Source organism: Pseudonaja textilis, chromosome 2 (genome assembly GCF_049901715.1).
Source record: "Pseudonaja textilis isolate UNSWEBS1 chromosome 2, rPseTex1.2, whole genome shotgun sequence".
Lineage (NCBI taxonomy): Eukaryota > Metazoa > Chordata > Lepidosauria > Squamata > Elapidae > Pseudonaja > Pseudonaja textilis.
The window spans coordinates 2113907-2135290 of record NC_141991.1 but is presented as its reverse complement, the minus strand read 5'-3'; the positions used below and the strand labels follow the sequence as shown (position 1 = coordinate 2135290).

The window sequence follows — 21384 nt, the reverse complement described above, 5'->3', positions numbered from 1 at the left end:
AATAAGAGCAGAAGCACCGTCCACAAGTACTCTGGTGACATCCCCACTCAAGTAGTCCTCACTTAACCTACCACAATTGGAACTGATATTTGTGTCATTAGGCAGCTCTATCTTTAAGCATGATGTCACATGATGGTGCCAACTTGCATCTGTTCCTCTGTAGTTGTTAAGCAAATCACTGTAAGTTGTTAAAGGCAATTCCATATGACTGTGACTTGCAATTTCCTGCCAGTATACCCAATGATTTTGCTTGTGAAAAGCTAGCTGGGAAGGTCACAAATGGGGATCATCGGTGTGTAATGCTCCGGCCATCATAAATGTGCACCTATGGGCAGAACCCAAATTGGTGCAACTTCTTTTCCTGCCTTCAAAACCACAGTCACTGCTGATGTGTGTTCACTGAACAACTGTTAGGATTACCACAAATTTTGTGGATCAGGTGCACGTCTGCTTCTACTGGGCCACAGTAGGCACTGTGCCATTGAAGGCTCAAGGAAGAAGTGGTAAGTGAGGACTGCCTGTGCAACCAAAGATGCCAAAAGGTCCTCAATAGCTATTTTTTAGAAAGAGCTGGATTAAGCACAGTCCAACCTGGTTCACACATGGATGGGACAGGAAATACCATACTTATTGGCAAGACATGGAAGTAAAAAAACTTGTAAATTTTATCCACCTGACATTTTCAATACATGCATGGATTACAAACTAGATCAAGAGGATAACATCAAGAGACTTGAACTACCCTGATATCAACTGGGAGAGAGACTCTACAACAAGTAGGAGATCAAAGAGATTCCTAACCAACTTAGCGGACATCTTTGTCATCCAAAAGGCAGAAGAGGGAACTAGAGGAAAAACTGTTATGTATATGTAAATAATGTAGCTGGGTTGACAATATATAAACTACAAATATATATGTTTGTAGCTTTAAGGAAAAATACTGTAATCTATTATGCTGTGTTCTGGTTGGTTAATTATGCTACAAGTTGCCATAAGAGGGAGCTATAGATCGTGGTTTAATGCTCTTTCTTTTTCTCTTCTGCACTGATGATCTCTCTTTATACTGATACTGACTGATTACGGACCGATACTGACTAACCCTGTTTATTTTGATATTCTGTTGATATCGAAGGTTATTTGTTGTATTATGGTTTGATATTTGTCTGCTGTAAAAGACATGAAACTGGTAAGAAGATTTTATAACTAGATGTAAGAAGACTTTATATCTGGATATTTCTGGACTGTTAAAAACGTGTATGACAAGGACCGTTTATTGGACTGTGCTATTTCTTCAAGTAAACATTAATCCAACTTGTTCAACTCCGTGTGGCTGTATGTTTCTTCATAACTATTCTCATAAATCTGTTTCCCGTGTGCATATCCTTTTTATACAAGGGTTACTCTGCACATATCCTAATAAAAACTATACTGGACCTAATTCTTACAAGTAGAGAGGAAATGATAGAGCGAGTTGAAGTTGCCAGAACCTTTGGTGAGAGCGACCACATCATACTAGAATTCAATATTCCTTAAGAAATATTCCAATACTCCTTATGAAAAATTCCTGTTCAATTTTTTCTATTTTTTTTCAATTTTTAAAATCCTGGTTCCAATGTTAAGTTTTCTTTTTCAACCCTTAAATATCATTTTTAATTTAAATTTCCTTTTTCAATTTTTAAATCTTTTTCCATTTTAAAATTCTTTTTTCAATTTTTTTTATAAAAATCCTTTTTCAATTTTTCACTTTCTCTTTTCAACTAATTTAAAAATATTGTAGTTTACTTATTTCAATTCTTTAGAAATTTTTAAATTCTTAATGATCTGAACAGTGGTGGGGTTGGAATAACTTAACAACTGGTTTTCTGGCTGTTGCACAAAAGAGAGATTACAAGTTAACAATTGTAGTCCACTACCCTACACCCACTGTATGTGTGAAGTTCTCATCGCTGACACAGAGTTGGGAAATGAGCTTTACATTACCCTATTATTAAATTCATTTATTATTCACATCACAGTAAATAGGAACAGGGCTCAATTCTGATGGCCCGAATTTTCCTGTTTGGAGGCTCTTAAAGGGCTGCTTGAATCCTGGAGGGATCAACAAGAGAAAGGGGAAGCTTTGGAGAAGGCAGGAAGAAGGCGATATCCCAAACGGAAGAGAAGAAACCTCTGAACTCCAGCAGGAACGAAATCGATCTGCAATAGGGGATCCGGAGCCGTGACAACCAGAGAGGAAGAGAAAATAGAAGGCAACACTTCACAGACAGTGAGAAAAATTTTAGTCCAGAAATAGTAGAAGGGTTTTTGCTCCGCCAGATTGGGGAATATACTATATGGCAGCAGCCCTTACATGGATTAAAGATTGGGTAACGTTGAAAAATAAAAGAATATTGACAATTGAAGGACATGAGTTACAAGTAGGGTGGCACGCATTTTTATAGGATGGGAAAAATAAGATGCAGTTATTTCCAAAGACACCAAATAAGAAATGTGTTGCTATTAATTTGGTTATCAACATATGTTAGTTCTAGATAAGATAGTAAGGTATAAGGATATCTTAAACGAGCAAGGGATATTAAAAACGAAACAAGAATTAAAAGAACAAGGTATCGAGGTAGAATGGTGGATGTATATGCAAATACAAACAAGATTCAAGAAAGATGTAGAAAGGTAAGGGATTAATAGAGAACTATCACAATTAGATTAGATACTATAAAGTCCAGAGGAGAAATTGATTAAAAAGTTACATAATTCTTTGTTGGAATTTAAGATGGAGAAAGAGACGGTTTAAGGAAACAATGATAGTTCGGGTGAAAAATTTTGGCTACACGATAAAATTGTAGAAATGGGAAAAAATGTGGGAAAAGAATAATAAATTGATGATGACAGCAGCATATAGAGAAAATTTATACAAAATGTTCTACAGATGGCACCTACCCCCTGCTAGATTAGCAGAAATGTTTCCAAACAGATCATCTGCATGTTGGAAATGCAAACAAAAGCAAGGAACATATTACCATGCATGATGGACATGCCCTATAGCAAGAAAATACTAGATAAGGACAAAAAAGTCGATAGAAGAAACATAGACTGCTCAAAAAAATAAAGGCAATACAAAATTAAGACATCCTAGATCTGAATGAATGAAATATTCTTATGAAATACTTTGTTCATTACATAGTTGAATGTGCTGACAACAAAATCACATAAAAATTATCAATGGAAATCAAATTTAGCAACCCATGGAAGTCTGAATTTGGAGTTACACTCAAAATTAAAGTGGAAAAAAAAACACTACAGGCTGATCCAACTTTGATGTAATGTCCTTAAAAACAAGTCAAAATGAGGCTCAGTAGTGTGTGTGGCCTCTACGTGCCTGTATGACCTCCCTACAATGCCTGGGCATGCTCCTGATGAGGTGGCGGATGGTCTCCTGAGGGATCTCCTCCCACACCTGGACTAAAGCATCCCCCAACTCCTGGACAGTTTGTGGTGCAACATGGCATTGGTAGATGGAGCGAGACATGACGTCCCAGATGTGCTCAATTGGATTCAGGTCTGAGGAATGGGCAGGCCAGTCCATAGCATCAATGCCTTCATCTTGCAGGAACTGCTGACACACTCCAGCCACATGAGGTCTAGCATTGTCTTGCATTAGGAGGAACCCAGAGCCAACCGCACCAGCATATGGTCTCACAAGGGGTCTGAGGATCTCATCTCGGTACCTAACGGCAGTCAGGCTACCTCTGGCGAGCACATGGAGGGCTGTGTGGCTCCCTAAAGAAATGCCACTCCACACCATTACTGACCCACTGCCAAACTGGTCATGCTGGAGGATGTTGCAGGCAGCAGAACGTTATCCATGGCGTCTCCAGACTCTGTCACGTCTGTCACATGTGCTCAGTGTGAACCTGCTTTCATCTGTGAAGAACACAGGGCGCCAGTGGCAAATTTCCAATTTTGGTGTTCTCTGAAAAATGCCAAACATCCTCCACGGTGTTGGGCTGTAAGAACAACCCCCACCTGTGGATGTCGGGCCCTCATACCCCCCTCATGGAGTCTGTTTCTGACCATTTGAGCAGCCACATGCACATTTGTGGCCCACTGGAAGTCATTTGCAGGGCTCTGGCCATGCTCCTCCTGTTCCTCCTTGCACAAAGGCAGAGGTAGCGGTCCTGATGCTGGGTTGTTGCCCTCCTACAGCCACCTCCACATTTCCTGATGTACTGGCCTGTCTCCTAGTAGCGCCTCCATGCTCCAGACACTACACTAACAGACACAGCAAACCTTCTTGCCACAGTTTGCATTGATGTGCCTTCCTGGATGAGCTGCACTACCTGAGTCACTTGTGTGGGTTGTAGACTCCATTTCATGCTACCACTAGAGTGAAAGCACCACCAGCATTCAAAAGTGACCAAACCATCAGCCAGAAAGCATAGGAACTGAGAAGTGGTCTGTGGTCACCACCTGCAGAACCACTCCTTTATTGGGGATGTCTTGCTAACTGCCTATGCTTTCTCCTTGTTCTCTATTCCATTTGCACAACAGCATGTGAAATTGATTGTCAATCAGTATTGCTACCTAAGTGAACAGTGATTTCACAGAAGTGTGATTGATTTGGAGTTACATTGTGTTGTTTAAATGTTCACTTTATTTTTTTGAGCAGTGTATAAACAACAAATTGAACTAAGACTGGAGACTTTTCTAGAATAATGGGAAAATGTGATAAGAAAACAGAATATCTAATGCTACATTGATTATCAATAGGAAGAATAACTTACAAAATTGGAAAAAATATAGTATGCCACTGGAGGAAAATGTGATAAAAAAGATGCTAGAGTGGATAAGTTGACCATGGAGATAAAAGACAGACAGGAAACGGATTTTTTTTGATGAGGAATGCATTGTATGATTGGTTGAATAACAGATACAGAGGTGAATAGAGATGACAATAGGATAAGGCAAAGGCTACAGTGGACGATAGCTTAAGGAATATAGTCAAATAGTTAGGATTTATGTATACTAACAAAGAAGCGTTGCAATGAATGGAAATGATGATGTATATCAGAAAAATTGTTAATAATTTAAAAAATAATAATTTATTTATTATTAAAGTTAATTGCTGCCTATCTCAGAATTTGAGGCAACTCTGAGCATCTTATCTTGCCTTAAAGTTCATAGCAACACTGACAAAACCCATTTTTTACATGCCAAATGCTTCTGATAATTCTAACATAATGCATTTTGAAAAATGAGACATTTTCTATTGTACATTTTTTCCCTCATGTTAAGGTAGCAAAACAGAGAGGCTTGTTCCTTTTCTGCATTATCAGTCTGGACAGTGTGGCAAAATAGCAGCCGCTTCCCTAAGTCCACTGCATGACCCAGGGATGAATCTGAGGCCCACTGAAAATGGTGGCTGTTTCCAGGACACAGTCATGAGGCCCAAGGATGTGTGTCTTTCCCTCCCTCCACAACATGAGGATCAGAGATCTTCCAAAGGCAAGGAGGAGGAGGAGGGTATGAGGCCAGGTGGGGTGGCAGTCAGGCCTGAGGACTGTAGGGACCCAGTGGGAATGGGGAAAATCCTGTGGGGGGAGCTGAGGGAAGGGGCAGGGATGGGAAACAGAACACAGGGTGTCTTGGAGGGTGGGGAGCACCAGGGATGCCTGTGGCAGGCAAGCCTGGCCCTGGGAATTCGGGGGTTCAAAATCCGGGCGAAACCAACATAGAAGACTGAAACTCCATGTGTGGGAATTACATAATGAACATACAAAAAAGCTCCACCGAAAATTCCTTTTTGATGAATTCCACTACTTCTGGAAAAGGAAATATCCAGAAGCTTCTGCTGATAATCAGAAACTAGTAGTTAGCCATTTTCCAATTTCCTTTTCTCTCTGAGAAATGTTTGAGTAAAACGAGTCAGGCCAAAATTCAAACAATCAATTTTTCATCTACACTTTCTTTTTTTAAAAAAAATCTGCCAAACTCATCAAATTTGCAGATGACACCAAGCTGGCAGGAACATCCAACACCCCAGGAGATAGGATCAAGATACAAGAGAATCTCAACAAAGTTGGACACTGGGCCCTATTTAACAAAATGAAACTCAGCTGAGGAAAAAAAAACACCAAGATTTTACACTTAAGCAAGAAAAACCAAATGTGCAGGTACAGAATAGGCAGAACCTGGCTGTCTCTATGAGAGGGAACATTGAATCCCAGTGGACAATCATTTAAATGTGAGCTAGCAGAGTGTTGCAGTGGCCAAAAAAGCCAATGCAATCTTAGGCTGTATTAACAGAGGGATACAATCAAGATCAAGTGAAGTGCTAGTACCAATTTATAATGCTTTGGTAAGGCCACACTTGGAGTACTGCAACCAGTTTTGGTCACCAAGTATTAAAAAGATGTTGAGACTCCATAAAGAGCCTACAGAAGAGCAGCAAGGAGGATTAGGGGGCTGGAGGCTGAAATAAGTAAGAACAGTGGCAGGAACTGGGCATGGCTAGTCTAGTGAGGAGGAGAACTAGGGGAGACATGACAGCAGTGTTCCAATAATTGAGGGGTTGCCACAAAGAAGAGGGGGTCAACCTATTCTCCAATGCACCCAAAGGCAGGACAAATGGATGGAAACTAACGAAGGAGAGAAGCAACCTAGAACTAAGAAGAAATTTCCTGACACCCAGAACAAACCAGTGGGAACTGTTTGCCTTCAGAAGTTGTGGGTGCTCCATCACTGGAGGCTTTGAAACAGAGACTGGACAGCCATTTCTCTGAAATGATGTTGGGTCTCCTGCTCGATCGGGGGGTTGGAATAGATGACCTCCAGGGATCCTTCCAACGACGTTCCTCTGCAACACTCCTCTAGTGATGGAGAAACAGCCTTAACTTAAAAGAGGTTTTTAAAATCTTCTCACCAGAAGGAAAACTGCAGCCACCGGTGGGCTTAAATTTGGGGAGGGAAGGAACCTGCAGCAGCAGCAGCCGACCTGCTTCAGCCCAGTTGCTTCTCTGCTTCCAGGCCGTGGAGGGAACCGAACAGCCCGACTTGCTCCCGGACTCTCCTCCCACCTGCAGCTTCCATCGATCCTGGGAAGAGCAGAAAAGCCGCTCTGCACACCTCCTTCCTCCCATGGGTCATGCGGAAAAGGAAGTTCCTCTGCACTCTCTTCCCATCCTTTCTAGCAAAACAGTACTTGATGGTTTTAACTCTTTAAACTCAACCACAGAGCACACCTACTGTATTGTCAGCTTTGTAGGCACAGATTTTGTCCTCTTGACTTCCATCACCGAATAGGAAACGCTTGTCCCGTCTCTATCTAAGGCGTCTGCAAGGTGTTTTCACGGATTAAATGCTATCAAGATGTTTTGACTTCTTAGCAACCAACCGTTGCAACTGAGCCAAGTGAAATAGTGAAATGTGATGCTACCTAACCTTAAAAAGATTAGCTATGTGGACAGCCTTAAAAGAATAAGAATAAGCTTTCTTGGGGGTGTCTCTCCTTGGAGATCAAAGCCTCTCTACCGCCTAAATCTTGATGACTTATTTAATGTGGCTCCCAAGGATTTAGGACATGGCAACAGCACCAGGAGAGAAGCTCCAGGGGAACCAGCTTCACTCCTGCTGGACAGGGCTGCCTCCAAGAGCTCCTAGCATGAAGTTTGATTCCTGAAGGAGGAAATTGTATGACAATAGCCAAATGTTAAATGCCATGTGTAAATTCTGTAAATTTACTTGCAGGGAAGTCTCCATTAGGTCATAGAAGAAATTATACAGCAGGGCCTAGAAAATGGGGACTAAGAAAGGGGACAATTGGCAATATATGGTAGAAGAAATATTTGGAATGAAATGGAATAGAATAGAATAGGAGTGTTGAAAGGGACCTTGCAGGTCTTCTAGTCCAAGCCCATACTTAAGCAGGAAACCATATACCATTTCAGAAAAATGGTTGTCCAATCTCTTCTTAAAACCTTCCACAACTTCTGAAGGCAAGTTGTTCCACTTATTATTAGTTCTGTCAGGAAATTTCTCCTTAGTTTCTCTCATTTATTAGTTTCTTCTCCTGCCTTCAGGTGCTTTGGGGAATAGCTTGACTCCCTCTTGGTTGTGGCAACACCTGAGATATCAGCACACTGCTATCATGTCACCCGTGGTCCTTCTTTGCATTAAACTAGGCCTAGCCAATGTCATGCCCCCATCGGAGTCTGAATCTGAGGGGGAAGACGAACAGCTGACAGAGCGGGAGAGTGGCTCCCTTGGTTGTGAAGGAAACTTAAGACGCTTTAAGCTTTTAAATTTTGCAGATTGCAATAAGGATTTCTTGACACCAACTCAACTGATTTTTGAATGTGGTAAACATAATTTATATATGATTTAATTGATACATTAGTAAATATTGCAGTTTATGTTTGGTTATGATACGCAAAAAAAGGAAGGTGATCATTGATTATTTAGGTATAGATATTTGATTATAGGTGTTGATTAGATTGTATTAAATAATTAATTGTAATTTTGATTACTACAGATTAACTAATTATTGTATAGCAAGGTTGATATATCTTTATTTAGATTTGCAAGTATTTGAAATATTATTTCATAACACTATTTTGAGATTAGGGATTCTATAGCACTTACAGATATACAGGTTAATAGTATTTAAATTTAAATAGAGGAATTTGATATATTATTAAGATCTACAAATCCAGATATCTGATTTAGAAATTAGCTTTAAGATTGTTCTGGAGAATATTTATATTGACAAGAGAGGTTAATCCTGTAGCATATATTAATTAGCATAGTGGCCATTTATAGTTGATACTTTTCAATAGTGAATGTTAATTTGGGACAACATATTTAATATAATACAAAAACAAAAACAAATTTTACAAGAAATGACCTCTGTCACTAACACAACTCTTAAAACTGGAAAGAAGACTTCTTCAATACAAAAACTCCAATGCCATCACCCTCAGTGATGGCACAAAAGACAATTGAAGAAACTCTGTCTGAAGAAAAACAACCTACCATCATGAATGCCAATATCCAATTGACCCTTCTTACTTTACAAGAGTCCATGCTGAAGCTTCAGGAAATAATGGTGAAAAATCATACTGAAACAAGAGCTGACACAAATGAATTAAAAGAAGAGATGGGAAACTTAAAGGCAGAAATGAAATTAGACATCTTTAAGTTGGATCAAAGAATTGAAACAATACATAAAGCACTAAAAAGGAATAAATTAATAATAAAGGAGGTTGAGAAAAGAACGGAACAAACGGAAAAGAAGCTGGAAGTGGTTGGTAAGCAATTAAGAAATGCGAGTAAAGAAATGGATGACTCCTTAGCATATCTGGAAATGGACAAGGCTGCAGCATATCAAAATATAATGGAATCTAAAGAAGAGGACTTAGAACAAGTGATGGCAGGAATATTAGCAGACCTATTGGAAAAAGATAAGGACGATATTCTGAAAGAGTTAGATGAAGTGTATAGAGTGAGCACAAATTATGCAAGATGACATAAACATCCAAAAAAGGTCCACGTGAGATTTGCCAGAAGGAAAGTTCAAGATATTATATACAAAATTTCGAGAGAAGAAACAATTACATACAAAGAAAAAGAAATCTTGCTGCTTAAACAAATCCCAAGAAGAGTGAGAGAGCAGAGGCGAGATTATAAATTCTTGGCAAACCAATTAAACCAAAAAGGTATATTCAGATGGCTAATCCCAGAGGGAATGCTAATCACTAGAGGAGAAAGAAAAATTAAAGTGAGTCCGTGGAAAAAGCCCAAGAATTTTATGAACGATTGATAGGCCATGAAGAATCGAGTAGTAGAGACGAATTAGAAACAAATTTGCAAGACAACCAAGACTATCAAAAAAATAGAGATGGGAATCATAGGAATTTGAAAAACAAACAACATCAAGAGAGAGAAGAACCGAAGACGCATAATCAGCCACAAAGACAGGAGTAACTACAAGACAAAGAGCAAGAGTCAATTAGGTGATGGACGAAGGAAAGAAAATGCTATCAATTAACATAAATGGCCTAAACTCTGGGAAAAGAATATTAACCAAATTAATTTTAAAAAATGCAGATATGTTTACAGGAAATTCATATAAGGAAGAAGAAAAATATCTAGAATGCCCCAAGCTAGGGAATTTGTATACATCGCCAGCAGATTTTAGGAAAAAGAAAGGGATAGCAGTATATGTGAAAGACAATATGAAAGCAGAGCCAATTTGGATAGACCCCAATGGAAGAATTCTGGTGTTACAAATTTGGATTAAATCAATTCCAATTCTAATAGTGGTAATTTATCCCCCTAACAATAACCAAAAGGAATTTTTTAAACAATTACATGGGAAAATAGTGGAATTAGATAAAAGGAATATTTGTATCTTGGAGGATTTCAATGCTACTATGGACCACCAGAAAGATCACAGTAGTGGCGGGGGGGTGGAAAGAAGAAAAAAACAGAACTACTGAAAACATGTGAAGAAATGATGATTGAACTAAATTTGATAGACATGTGAAGGAAATTAAATCCCGAGAAAAGCAATTTACATTTTACTCCAATCCTCACCAATCATGGACATGAATCAATATGGTGTAGATGAATGGTGAGTTAATAAATGAATTAAAAGAGATTGAAATTTTACCAAACGAATGGGCAGATCACAACCCGATTCAGATAGTGTGGAAAGGTAGGAAGAAACCATGGAAAAGGTGGACACTAAATACACAGCTAATTAAAGAGAAAGAATTTATGAATAGACTTGAGGAGGAATTGGACCATTTTTTAAAAGAAAATAATAATGAGTCAAGTACAAAACAGAATATTTGGGATACAATGAAGGCAATAATAAGAGGCACAATGATATCATACACTGCTAAAAGAAATAAAGAAAAATATGCCCAACAAAATAAATTAGAACAAAGAATCAAAGAATTAGAAATTCAGCTGCGAAACACCCCATAAATTAAATTTAATCAAACAAGAAGGAATTGTTTCAAAGTTGAATACAGCCAGACAGATATTTTTTGAACAGGCCAATAAACCAGGAAGGTGGTTGGCCTATAAACTTAAAAAAGAAAAACAAAAAAGATTGATCTACCAATTAATAGATGAGAATGGGGATGCCCAACGAGGGATAGAACAGAAAAAAGAAATTGCATGTAAATTTTTTGAAGATCTTTATAAAAAGGAGGAGGTAAATGAGGACATGATGAGAAACTATTTGGGTATTACTAAAGATAAAATAATCAGGGATGAGATGAAGGAAATGTTAACTAGAGACATTACATGGCCCGAGTTAAAAGCAGCAATAGAAAACCAAAAGAGCAATAAAACCCCAGGACCCGATGGGATACCAGGAAAACTTTGTAAGAAAATAGGAGAACAAATAGGACCTCTCATGGTGGAAGTATATAATGAGGTCCTACTAGCAGCAAGAATGCTGGATTCATGGAAGGAGACACTGATATTGTTGATTCTGAAAGAGGATTCAGATTTATGACTTATACAAAATTATAGACCAATTTCCCTGTTAAATACTGATTATAAAATATTTACCACAATTATAGTAAATAGATTGAAAAAATATTGAATGAATATATACATAAAGATCAAAACGGATTTCTTCCCAATAGACAAATTAGGAGCAATTTAAGAATAGTATTAAATGTTTTGGAATACTACGAAGCCCACCCGGAAAAACAAATAGCCCTTGTATTCTTGGATGCACAGAAGGCCTTTGACAATCTAAATTGACAATTCCTAATCCAACAAATTTACAATATGAATTTAGGCACTAAATTTGAAAACATCGTGACTACAATTTATGATTCACAAAAGGTGAATATTATAATTAATGGAGAGTACATGCACTCAATAGAGACAGGAGTCAGGCAGGTATATCCATTATCTCCCCTACTCTTCATATTATCTTTGGAAACATTGCTTACATGAACTGAGGAATAAAAGGACAGAACTGAGGAATTGCTAGACAGAACTGAGGAATAAAAGGACTAAAAATTAAAAAAGAATATAAACTCCAGTCATTTGCAGATGATATGGTATTTTTCATAGAGCAGCCAATTGAAACATGTCAAGAACTATTGAAAGAGTTAGATCAATTTGGCGAAGTTGCAGGACTTAAAATTAATAGGGAAAAATGAAATTAATAACTAAAAATTTAACAGAAAAACAGAAACTAAAATTGGAAAGGATAATGGGACTACAAATAGTAAAACAAGTTAAATACTTAGGATTTTGGTTGATGGCTCAATGCAAAACTCTAATGGAAAATAATTATAATAAATTATTACAGCAAGTCAAAAAAGATTTAGAGATATGGGTTAAAATGCAAATCTCCTTATTAGGGAGGATTGCCACTATAAAAATGAACATTCTGCCCAAATTTATTTACTTATTCCAAACAATACCAATAAAAATACATAAAAATTACTTTGTGGAACTTAAGATAATTACCAAATTTATTTGGCAGGGGAAAAAACTGAAGATAAACCTAAAGGCAATGCAAGATATGAAGAGCAGGTGAGGTATGGCACTCCCAAATTGGGAATTATACTATAGTGCAGCCTCATTACTTTGGTTGAAAGAGTGGGTAAATCTGTCGAATAAAAGAATCTTATTTCTAGAAGGCCACGATTTACAGAGGGGATGGCACACATTTTTATGGGACATTGGAAAAATTAAGCAGAAGCATTTCTACAGACATATAATTAGAGATTCTTTATTGGCTAATTGGAACAAAAAAAATATTTAAAAATTCCAATCTGGATCTCAATGATGGAGACGATGATATATCCAAATAATTTAGACCTTAATAAAATGATAAAATACAAAGACCTCCTTGATGCGCAAGGAACTTTAAAATCATGGCAAGATCTCCAAGAACAAGGGCTACAAGTAGACTGGTGGGCTTATTTGCAAATTCAAAATAGATATAGCCAGGACAAGAAAAATTTTGGAATTTATGCTAAGGCACAACAATTAGACAAAATCCTATTAGGTCCAGATTTAAAAAAATTAACTAAATTTTATAATTATTTATTAGAGATGGAATTAGAAGAGGAAGTAGTTAAAGGCAACATGATAGCTTAGAGTAGAAACATAGGACATAACATTACATTATTAGAATGGGAAAAGGGTTAGGGTTAGGGTAGGCAAAGAACAATAAAATTACAAAATCAGCAACATATAAAGAAAATTCTTATAAAATGTTTTATAGATGGCATCTCTCACCCTCAAGAATAGCGAAAATGTCTCCTAACATGAATCCGAACTGCTGGAAATGTAAAAAGAAACACGGAACATTCTTTCACATGTGGTGGTCCTGCACTGAAGCCCAAAGATACTGGCATAGAATTAAAAAATGGCTAGAGGAAATAAAACCAGAATTCTTCTTATTGGGGATATTTAATAGACAAATTTCTAAAAAAGTCAAATATATAATATTGCACATTCTTACTGCAGGTAGAATAACCTTTGCAAAGTGTTGGAAACAAGCAGATATTCCAACAGAGGAAATGATCATTCAGAAGGTAACAGCCTGTGCAGAGATGGATAAGTTAACCTTAGAACTTAAGGAAAAAGAAACATCAGAATATTATAGAAGCTGGGAATGCTGGTATGACTGGATAGAACAAAAATAGAAAATACATTAGTAAACAATGTAAAATGTAAAAGAGGTAGTAATTATATATTCGCAATAAGATGTATTTGTAAATATATCACCAATATTGATAACAAACAAGGAACCATAGACTGTCGATAATAGAGTTGCTAGTTTTTAATCATTTTCTTTTTTTCCTTTTTCCTTTTTTTCTGTGTGTTGCATATGTGTTTGTTTGATATTTTAGTTGTATAATCAATAAAGTTTTTTTTTTTTAAAAAAAAAAACCCTCTGGAGTGCTTTCCTATCTGCTCCTATGCAATTGGCAAACCATACAGAGGTGCAGTATGTTAAAATGCTCTCTATGGTGCAGCGGTAGAAGGTCACCAGCAATTTTTCATTCAGTTGTTGTTTCCTGAGAAGTCTCGGGTAGTATAATCTCTGCTGGGCCCTTTTGACCAGGGCTGCAATGTGGGCACCCCAGGTCAGGTCCTCTTTTAGGGTAACACCCAGAAACTTAAAACTGGCCACTTGCTCCACTCTGTCTCCATTAATAAGCAAGGCCTGGTGCCACCAGTGGAATGAAATCTGAGGAAGGAAAGAATATGTAACAGCTGACATGTTTCAGCCTTGTTGCTCCTCTGCTTTTACACCCTGGGGAAACCCAAACAGCCCTACTTGATTCTAGCCTCTCCTCCACCTGCGCTCAGCTCACCTTTCAGATGCTGCTTCCACCCTGGAAAGACCAGGAGGGCCTGCATCCCTCCCGCCTCTCAGTGGAGAGCCAGAAGAGGAAGCTCTCCTGCTGTTGTTCTCTCCTCCAAATCCTCTCTAGGAATTTACTGTTCAAATGTTTAAACTCTTTTGGCCTCAATTACCAACACTTTGCTGTGCTCTATTCTCTAGTTGTTGATCGTGGTTGTTGCTTATCTATAGTGTGCCATTTAGTGACATAAAGCTGAAAACCATGTCGTTCCATCTCTATCTAAAGCAGTTACAGTATTTTTCTTTCATTGATTATGCACCATCAAGTCATTTTTCACTCCAGTGCTCACATCGATAGACTTTCTTCATGATGATTGTTCCTAACTTGTTCATTCGGGCCTCCCAAGGATTCATTCATCACCACAGAAAAAGAGCAAGAAGGGACAACTACACCAAGGGGGGGGAGGGGGAGGGGAAGGAGGAGAGGGGGAGAGCCCCTAGTAAAGATTCTTTGCAGTTCGGAGAACCCTCAAATCCCACTCCTGGCTGGCCTCGCTCACCCCGAGCCACCCCTCCCAGTTTAAATCCAATCTGTTCTATCATCATTTCCTCCAGCCATTTTTTAATTTTTTAATTCTCTGCCAGTATCTTAGCGAAGATGTTCCTCAACATGAGCCCAAATTGCTGGAAATGCAAAAAAAAAAGGAGGGAACATTCTTCCACATGTTATTTAGGCTATTTCTTCCAACACAGGGAAAGCAGTCTCACTTAACAGCCATTGCAACATGCAACTGTAATTGCAAGGTCCATAATAGTTGTATCTTGAGGACTACTTTTATGCTGGCTGGGGAGTTCTGGAGCTTAAAATCTCAGTGAAACCAAAGTAGAAGACTGAAACTCCACATGTGGGTCCATAATCAACATACTGTTGGAAGAATTATCCTTCTGGATTCAATTCCAAGTGAGGAAAGACACTGGAAACATGGAGGCTGTTTGGAAAGATGGTTTAAGGGTGGACAGGACCACATGCCTTGGAGCTCCTGAGTGAAAAAGATGATCACATGCTTCAAGATGTTGGGTGAAGAAAAAGAAGGAAGGGCTGAGATGCTGAGAGTCCCTTATATATCTTCTGTTGGGCTTCACCTTAGTGTTTCCTATTCCTGTGTAAGAAATGTATCCTATTGGCTATCAGACTCCCGGGGTGGAAGTCTTAGCTAACTTTGTAGGCTTTGTCTAGACCACCTGAGTGCTGGCTGATGCAATCTTCCCAGACCAGGTGGTGAGATGAGCAGAGGCCTTTGTTATGTAGAATACTCTGGCCCACCCATTACCAAACGTGGGGGTGAGTTTATGCTTCTGAATTTCTACTTCTCTTTTTAAGGGCAATATTCTGCCTTTTTAATATTTCCTAGGATATCTCATTTTTCTAGGAAAGGGGTGGGTGCTAACTTCCTACAATACAAAAGCACCATCCAAAATTCCTTTTTGAGGAATTCCACTTCTTCTGTAAAAGGAAATATCTACAAGATTCTGCTGATAACCAGACAATCACTTTCCCTTTTTCTCCACCAATAATTTTAATCCTGAGAACAGTTTGAATACAAAGAATCAGGACAGAATTCAGTCAATTTCTCACCTACACTTTGTGAATCACTTTGTGGTCACAAATGAAATTCAATCCTTCTCTAAACTCTTCAACATTTGCCTCATGTGGATTTCCTTGTGTGCACTAAGGAATGATTTATGCTTGAAGTAAAGTCCAGAGACTGAAAATTTGAAAGGTTTCCCCACAGTGTGAGTCCTCTGGTGTATTAAAAAATGGGAATTCCTATTGAAACTTTTCCCACAATCAGGATATTCAAAAGGGTTTATCTCCTGTGAGTCCTCTGGTGTATCACGAGGTAGGAATTCTGACTAAAACGTTTTCCACAATCTGGACATTCAAATGGTTTCTCTCCTGTGTGAGTCCCCTGGTGTCTTACCAGGCAAGAATTGTGACTGAAACTTTTCCCACAAATAGGACATTCAAAGGGTTTCTCTCCTGTGTGAGTCCTCTGGTGTATTACCAGGTAGGAATTCTCACTGAAACTTTCCCCACAGATAGGACATTTGTAGGGTTTCTCTCCTGTATGACTTCTCTGGTGTCTCATGAGGCTGGAATTTGTAAGGAAAAATTTCCCGCAATCAAGACATTCAAAAGGTTTCTCTCCTGTGTGGGTCCACTGGTGTATTACCAGATGGGAATTCTGTCTGAAACTTTTCCCACAGTCGGGACATTCAAAGGGTTTCTCTCCTGTGTGAGTCCTCTGGTGTATCACCAGGTGGCAATTGCGAGTAAAACTTTTCCCACAGTCAGGACATTTGTAGGGTTTCTCTCCTGTGTGAGTCCTCTGGTGCTTCACCAGGTAGGAATTCTGTCTGAAACTTTTCCCACAGTTGGGACATTCAAAAGGTTTCTCTCCTGTGTGAGTCCTCTGGTGCTTCACCAGGTGGGAATTCTGTCTGAAACTTTTCCCACAGTTGGGACATTCAAAAGGTTTCTCTCCTGTGTGAGTCCTCTGGTGCATCACCAGGTGGGAATTATTAGTGAAACTTTTCCCACAGTCAGGACATTTGTAGGGTTTCTCTCCTGTGTGAATCCTCTGGTGTATCACCAGACCGGAATTCTGTCTATAACTTTTCCCACAGTCAGGACATTCAAAGGGTTTATCTCCCATGTGAGTCCTCTGGTGTTTCACAAGGCTCAAATTATCACTGAAACTTTTCGAACAAATAGAACATTCAAAGGGTTTCTCTCCTGTGTGAATCCTCTGGTGTATCACCAGTTGGAAATTGCGAGTAAAACTTTTCCCACAAATAGGACATTCAAAGGGTTTCTCTCCTGTGTGTATCCTCTGGTGTATCACCAGGTTGGAATTCTGTCTGAAACTTTTCCCACAGTCAGGACATTTGTAGGGTTTCTCTCCTGTGTGAGTCCTCTGGTGCATCACCAGGCTGGAATTCTGTCTGAAACTTTTCCCACAGTTGGGACATTCAAAGGGTTTCTCTCCTGTGTGAGTCCTCTGGTGTTTCACAAGGCTCGAATTATCACTGAAACTTTTCCCACAAATAGAACATTCAAAGGGTTTCTCTCCTGTGTGAATCCTCTGGTGTATCACCAGTTGGAAATTGCGAGTAAAACTTTTCCCACAAATAGGACATTCAAACGGTTTTTCTCCTGTGTGAGTCCTCTGGTGTATCACCAGGCTGGAATTCTGTCTGAAACTTTTCCCACAGTCAGGACATTTGTAGGGTTTCTCTCCTGTGTGAATCCTCTGGTGCTTCACCAGGTGGGAATTCTGTCTGAAACTTTTCCCACAGTTGGGACATTCAAAAGGTTTCTCTCCTGTGTGAGTCCTCTGGTGCATCACCAGGTGGGAATTCTTTCTGAAACTTTTCCCACAGTCAGGACATTCAAATGGTTTCTCTCCTGTGTGAGTCCTCTGGTGCTTCACCAGGTGGGAATTCTGACTAAAACGTTTTCCACAGTCTGGACATTCAAATGGTTTCTCTCCTGTGTGAGTCCCCTGGTGTCTTACCAGGCAAGAATTGTGACTGAAACTTTTCCCACAAATAGGACATTCAAAGGGTTTCTCTCCTGTGTGAGTCCTCTGGTGTATTACCAGGTAGGAATTCTCACTGAAACTTTCCCCACAGATAGGACATTTGTAGGGTTTCTCTCCTGTATGAGTTCTCTGGTGTCTCATGAGGCTGGAATTTGTAAGGAAAAATTTCCCGCAATCAAGACATTCAAAAGGTTTCTCTCCTGTGTGGGTCCACTGGTGTATTACCAGATGGGAATTCTGTCTGAAACTTTTCCCACAGTCGGGACATTCAAAGGGTTTCTCTCCTGTGTGAGTCCTCTGGTGTATCACCAGGTTGCAATTGCGAGTAAAACTTTTCCCACAAATAGGACATTCAAAGGGTTTCTCTCCTGTGTGAGTCCTCTGGTGCATCACCAGGTGGGAATTCTTTCTGAAACTTTTCCCACAGTCAGGATGTTCAAATGGTTTCTCTCCTGTGTGAGTCCTCTGGTGCTTCACCAGGTGGGAATTCTGACTAAAACGTTTTCCACAGTCTGGACATTCAAAGGGTTTCTCTCCTGTGTGAGTCCCCTGGTGTCTTACCAGGCAAGAATTGTGACTGAAACTTTTCCCACAAATAGGACATTCAAAGGGTTTCTCTCCTGTGTGAGTCCTCTGGTGTATTACCAGGTAGGAATTCTCACTGAAACTTTCCCCACAGATAGGACATTTGTAGGGTTTCTCTCCTGTATGACTTCTCTGGTGTCTCATGAGGCTGGAATTTGTAAGGAAAAATTTCCCGCAATCAAGACATTCAAAAGGTTTCTCTCCTGTGTGGGTCCACTGGTGTATTACCAGATGGGAATTCTGTCTGAAACTTTTCCCACAGTCGGGACATTCAAAGGGTTTCTCTCCTGTGTGAGTCCTCTGGTGTATCACCAGGTGGCAATTGCGAGTAAAACTTTTCCCACAAATAGGACATTCAAAGGGTTTCTCTCCTGTGTGAGTCCTCTGGTGTATCACCAGGCTGGAATTCTGTCTGAAACTTTTCCCACAGTCAGGACATTTGTAGGGTTTCTCTCCTGTGTGAGTCCTCTGGTGCTTCACCAGGTGGGAATTCTGTCTGAAACTTTTCCCACAGTTGGGACATTCAAAAGGTTTCTCTCCTGTGTGAGTCCTCTGGTGCATCACCAGGTGGGAATTATTAGTGAAACTTTTCCCACAGTCAGGACATTTGTAGGGTTTCTCTCCTGTGTGAATCCTCTGGTGTATCACCAGACCGGAATTCTGTCTATAACTTTTCCCACAGTCAGGACATTCAAAGGGTTTCTCTCCTGCGTGCATGCTCTTGTGTCTCAAGAGGTGGGAATTTGTAATGAATTATGACTGGAAATTCTCTGACAGTCAGGACATTGAAAGGATTTTCTCCTTTTGATTCCTCCAATGTATCACCAAATTGGAATTACAACTGAAAGTTTTGCAACAATCAAGAGATTCAAAGCATTTCTCTCCTCTTAGAGTCTTCTGGTATATAACCAGACTGGAATTTTGACTTTCCCATATTCAGGACATTCAAAGGGTTTCTCTTTGTGTGAGTTTTCTGGTGTCTCATGAGATGAAAATTTCTAATGAAGCTTTTCCCACTATCTAAACGCTCATACAGTTTCTCCATGGAGTCAATCCACTGATGTATCACCAGACTGGAATTGTGACAATGCCTTGTTTAGTGGTGCCTTCATTCAATCCATTTTCTTCCTCACAGGGAGAGGCCTATATTACTGTCTGCTCCACATGGCTTTACTATTCACCTTTTCCTCCAAATGACTTCCAGATATGCTGAATGAAAAATAACCGCCCTTGACATTTCATGTAATATATCCTTGAGTTGTGAATAATCTGCTTATTCTGGCTTGAAATGTTTATAAATTTTCTGTCTTTTGTCTAACAATTTCTTGAGGAGGAGGAGGAGGAGGAGGAGAATTGTGTGGTTTTCTGAAAGAAACGGAAAATATTTTGATTTCTGGCTTGATTCATTTTCCTTTTCAATGTTGCTTGTTATTTGCAGTTGTTCTCATTGCCATATTCTTTGTCTGTAAGATTCAAAGAAAAGTGTAGTATTGTTTATAAAATATTTAGAGATAATGTGAAAAAAGTAAATATTACAATGAAAAAACCAACATGCCTCAATACTAGAATAATCTCTTAGTTACCTTAAAATTTATCATTCATTTGACACATGGGACACTATGGAGATCCATGTTCAAATATGCATTCAATCAAATTCAGTTATTTAATTGGGTCAATCACAAATTCTTAGCAACACAAAGGACTATCATCAATTATAACTTGAAGTGCTGGGGATAGATTATATAATTGCAGACATATTCCTACAGAGAGAAATACAGATATACCTACCTACATATGTGAAAATCTATTTCTTCCAAGTCAGATAAAATGTCCCAGAATGTTTACATTCAAACCTTCTGAGCTAAACTTAGACATGTGGGGGCTTTAACTGATGAAATGATGCCGAAAGCTTCTGCAAGATTTGAAGCATCACTTTTGTGCATGGAAGTCCTCAGCTGCAAATAAGAGCAGAAAACAGTGTTCACAAGTTCTCTGGTGGCATCCCCATTGAAATTGTCCTCACTTAACCTACCACAATTGGAACTGATATTTGTGTCATTAGGCAGCTCTATCTTTAAGCATGATGTCACATGATGGTGCCAACTTGCATCTGTTCCTCTGTAGTTGTTAAGCAAATCACTGTAAGTTGTTAAAGGCAATTCCATATGACTGTGACTTGCAATTTCCTGCCAGTATACCCAATGATTTTGCTTGTGAAAAGCTAGCTGGGAAGGTCACAAATGAGGATCATCGGTGTGTAATGCTCCAGCCATCATAAATGTGCACCTATGGGCAGAACCCAAATTGGTGCAACTTCTTTTCCTGCCTTCAAAACCACAGTCACTGCTGATGTGCGTTCACTGAACAACTGTTAGGATTACCACTAATTTTGTGGATCAGGTGCACGTCTGCTTCTATTGGGCCACAGTAGGCACTGTGCCATTGAAGGCTCAGGGAAGAAGTGGTAAGTGAGGACTGCCTGTGCAACCAAAGATGCCAAAAGGTCCTCAATAGCTATTTTTTAGAAAGAGCTGGATTAAGCACAGTCCAACCTGGTTCACACATGGATGGGATAGGAAATACTATACTTATTGGCAAGACATGGAAGTAAACAAACTTGTAAATTTTATCCACCTGACATTTTCAATACATGCATGGATTACAAACTAGATCAAGAGGATAACATCAAGAGACTTGAACTACCCTGATATCAACTGGGAGACAGACTCTACAACAAGTAGGAGATCGAAGAGATTCCTAACCAACTTAGCGGACATCTTTGTCATCCAAAAGGCAGAAGAGGGAACTAGAGGAAAAACTGTTATGTATATGTAAATAACGTAG

The 21384-nt window shown here is 39.2% G+C and overlaps 5 protein-coding genes across 7 annotated transcripts in view; 4 read left to right on the top strand and 1 right to left on the bottom strand.

Annotated features, from left to right (window-relative positions):
- LOC113454221 (uncharacterized) overlaps positions 1-21384 on the top strand; it is a 221445-nt gene that overhangs the window by 109709 nt on the left and 90352 nt on the right. The gene's annotated exons all lie outside the window — the stretch shown is intronic.
- Positions 1-21384, top strand: part of LOC148126535 (uncharacterized) — a 226764-nt gene that overhangs the window by 123577 nt on the left and 81803 nt on the right. The gene's annotated exons all lie outside the window — the stretch shown is intronic.
- Positions 1-21384, top strand: part of LOC148126536 (uncharacterized) — a 296703-nt gene that overhangs the window by 208782 nt on the left and 66537 nt on the right. The window lies entirely within an intron of this gene.
- The window catches only part of LOC113452335 (uncharacterized), a 268593-nt gene that overhangs the window by 208798 nt on the left and 38411 nt on the right, over positions 1-21384 (top strand). The gene's annotated exons all lie outside the window — the stretch shown is intronic.
- Positions 1-21384, bottom strand: part of LOC113455031 (uncharacterized) — a 58825-nt gene that overhangs the window by 31173 nt on the left and 6268 nt on the right. The window contains 1 exon segment of the mRNA XM_087922956.1: positions 16174-20003. Coding sequence (XP_087779082.1) covers positions 16174-19257 — 3084 coding nt within the window. The 5' untranslated portion in view covers positions 19258-20003.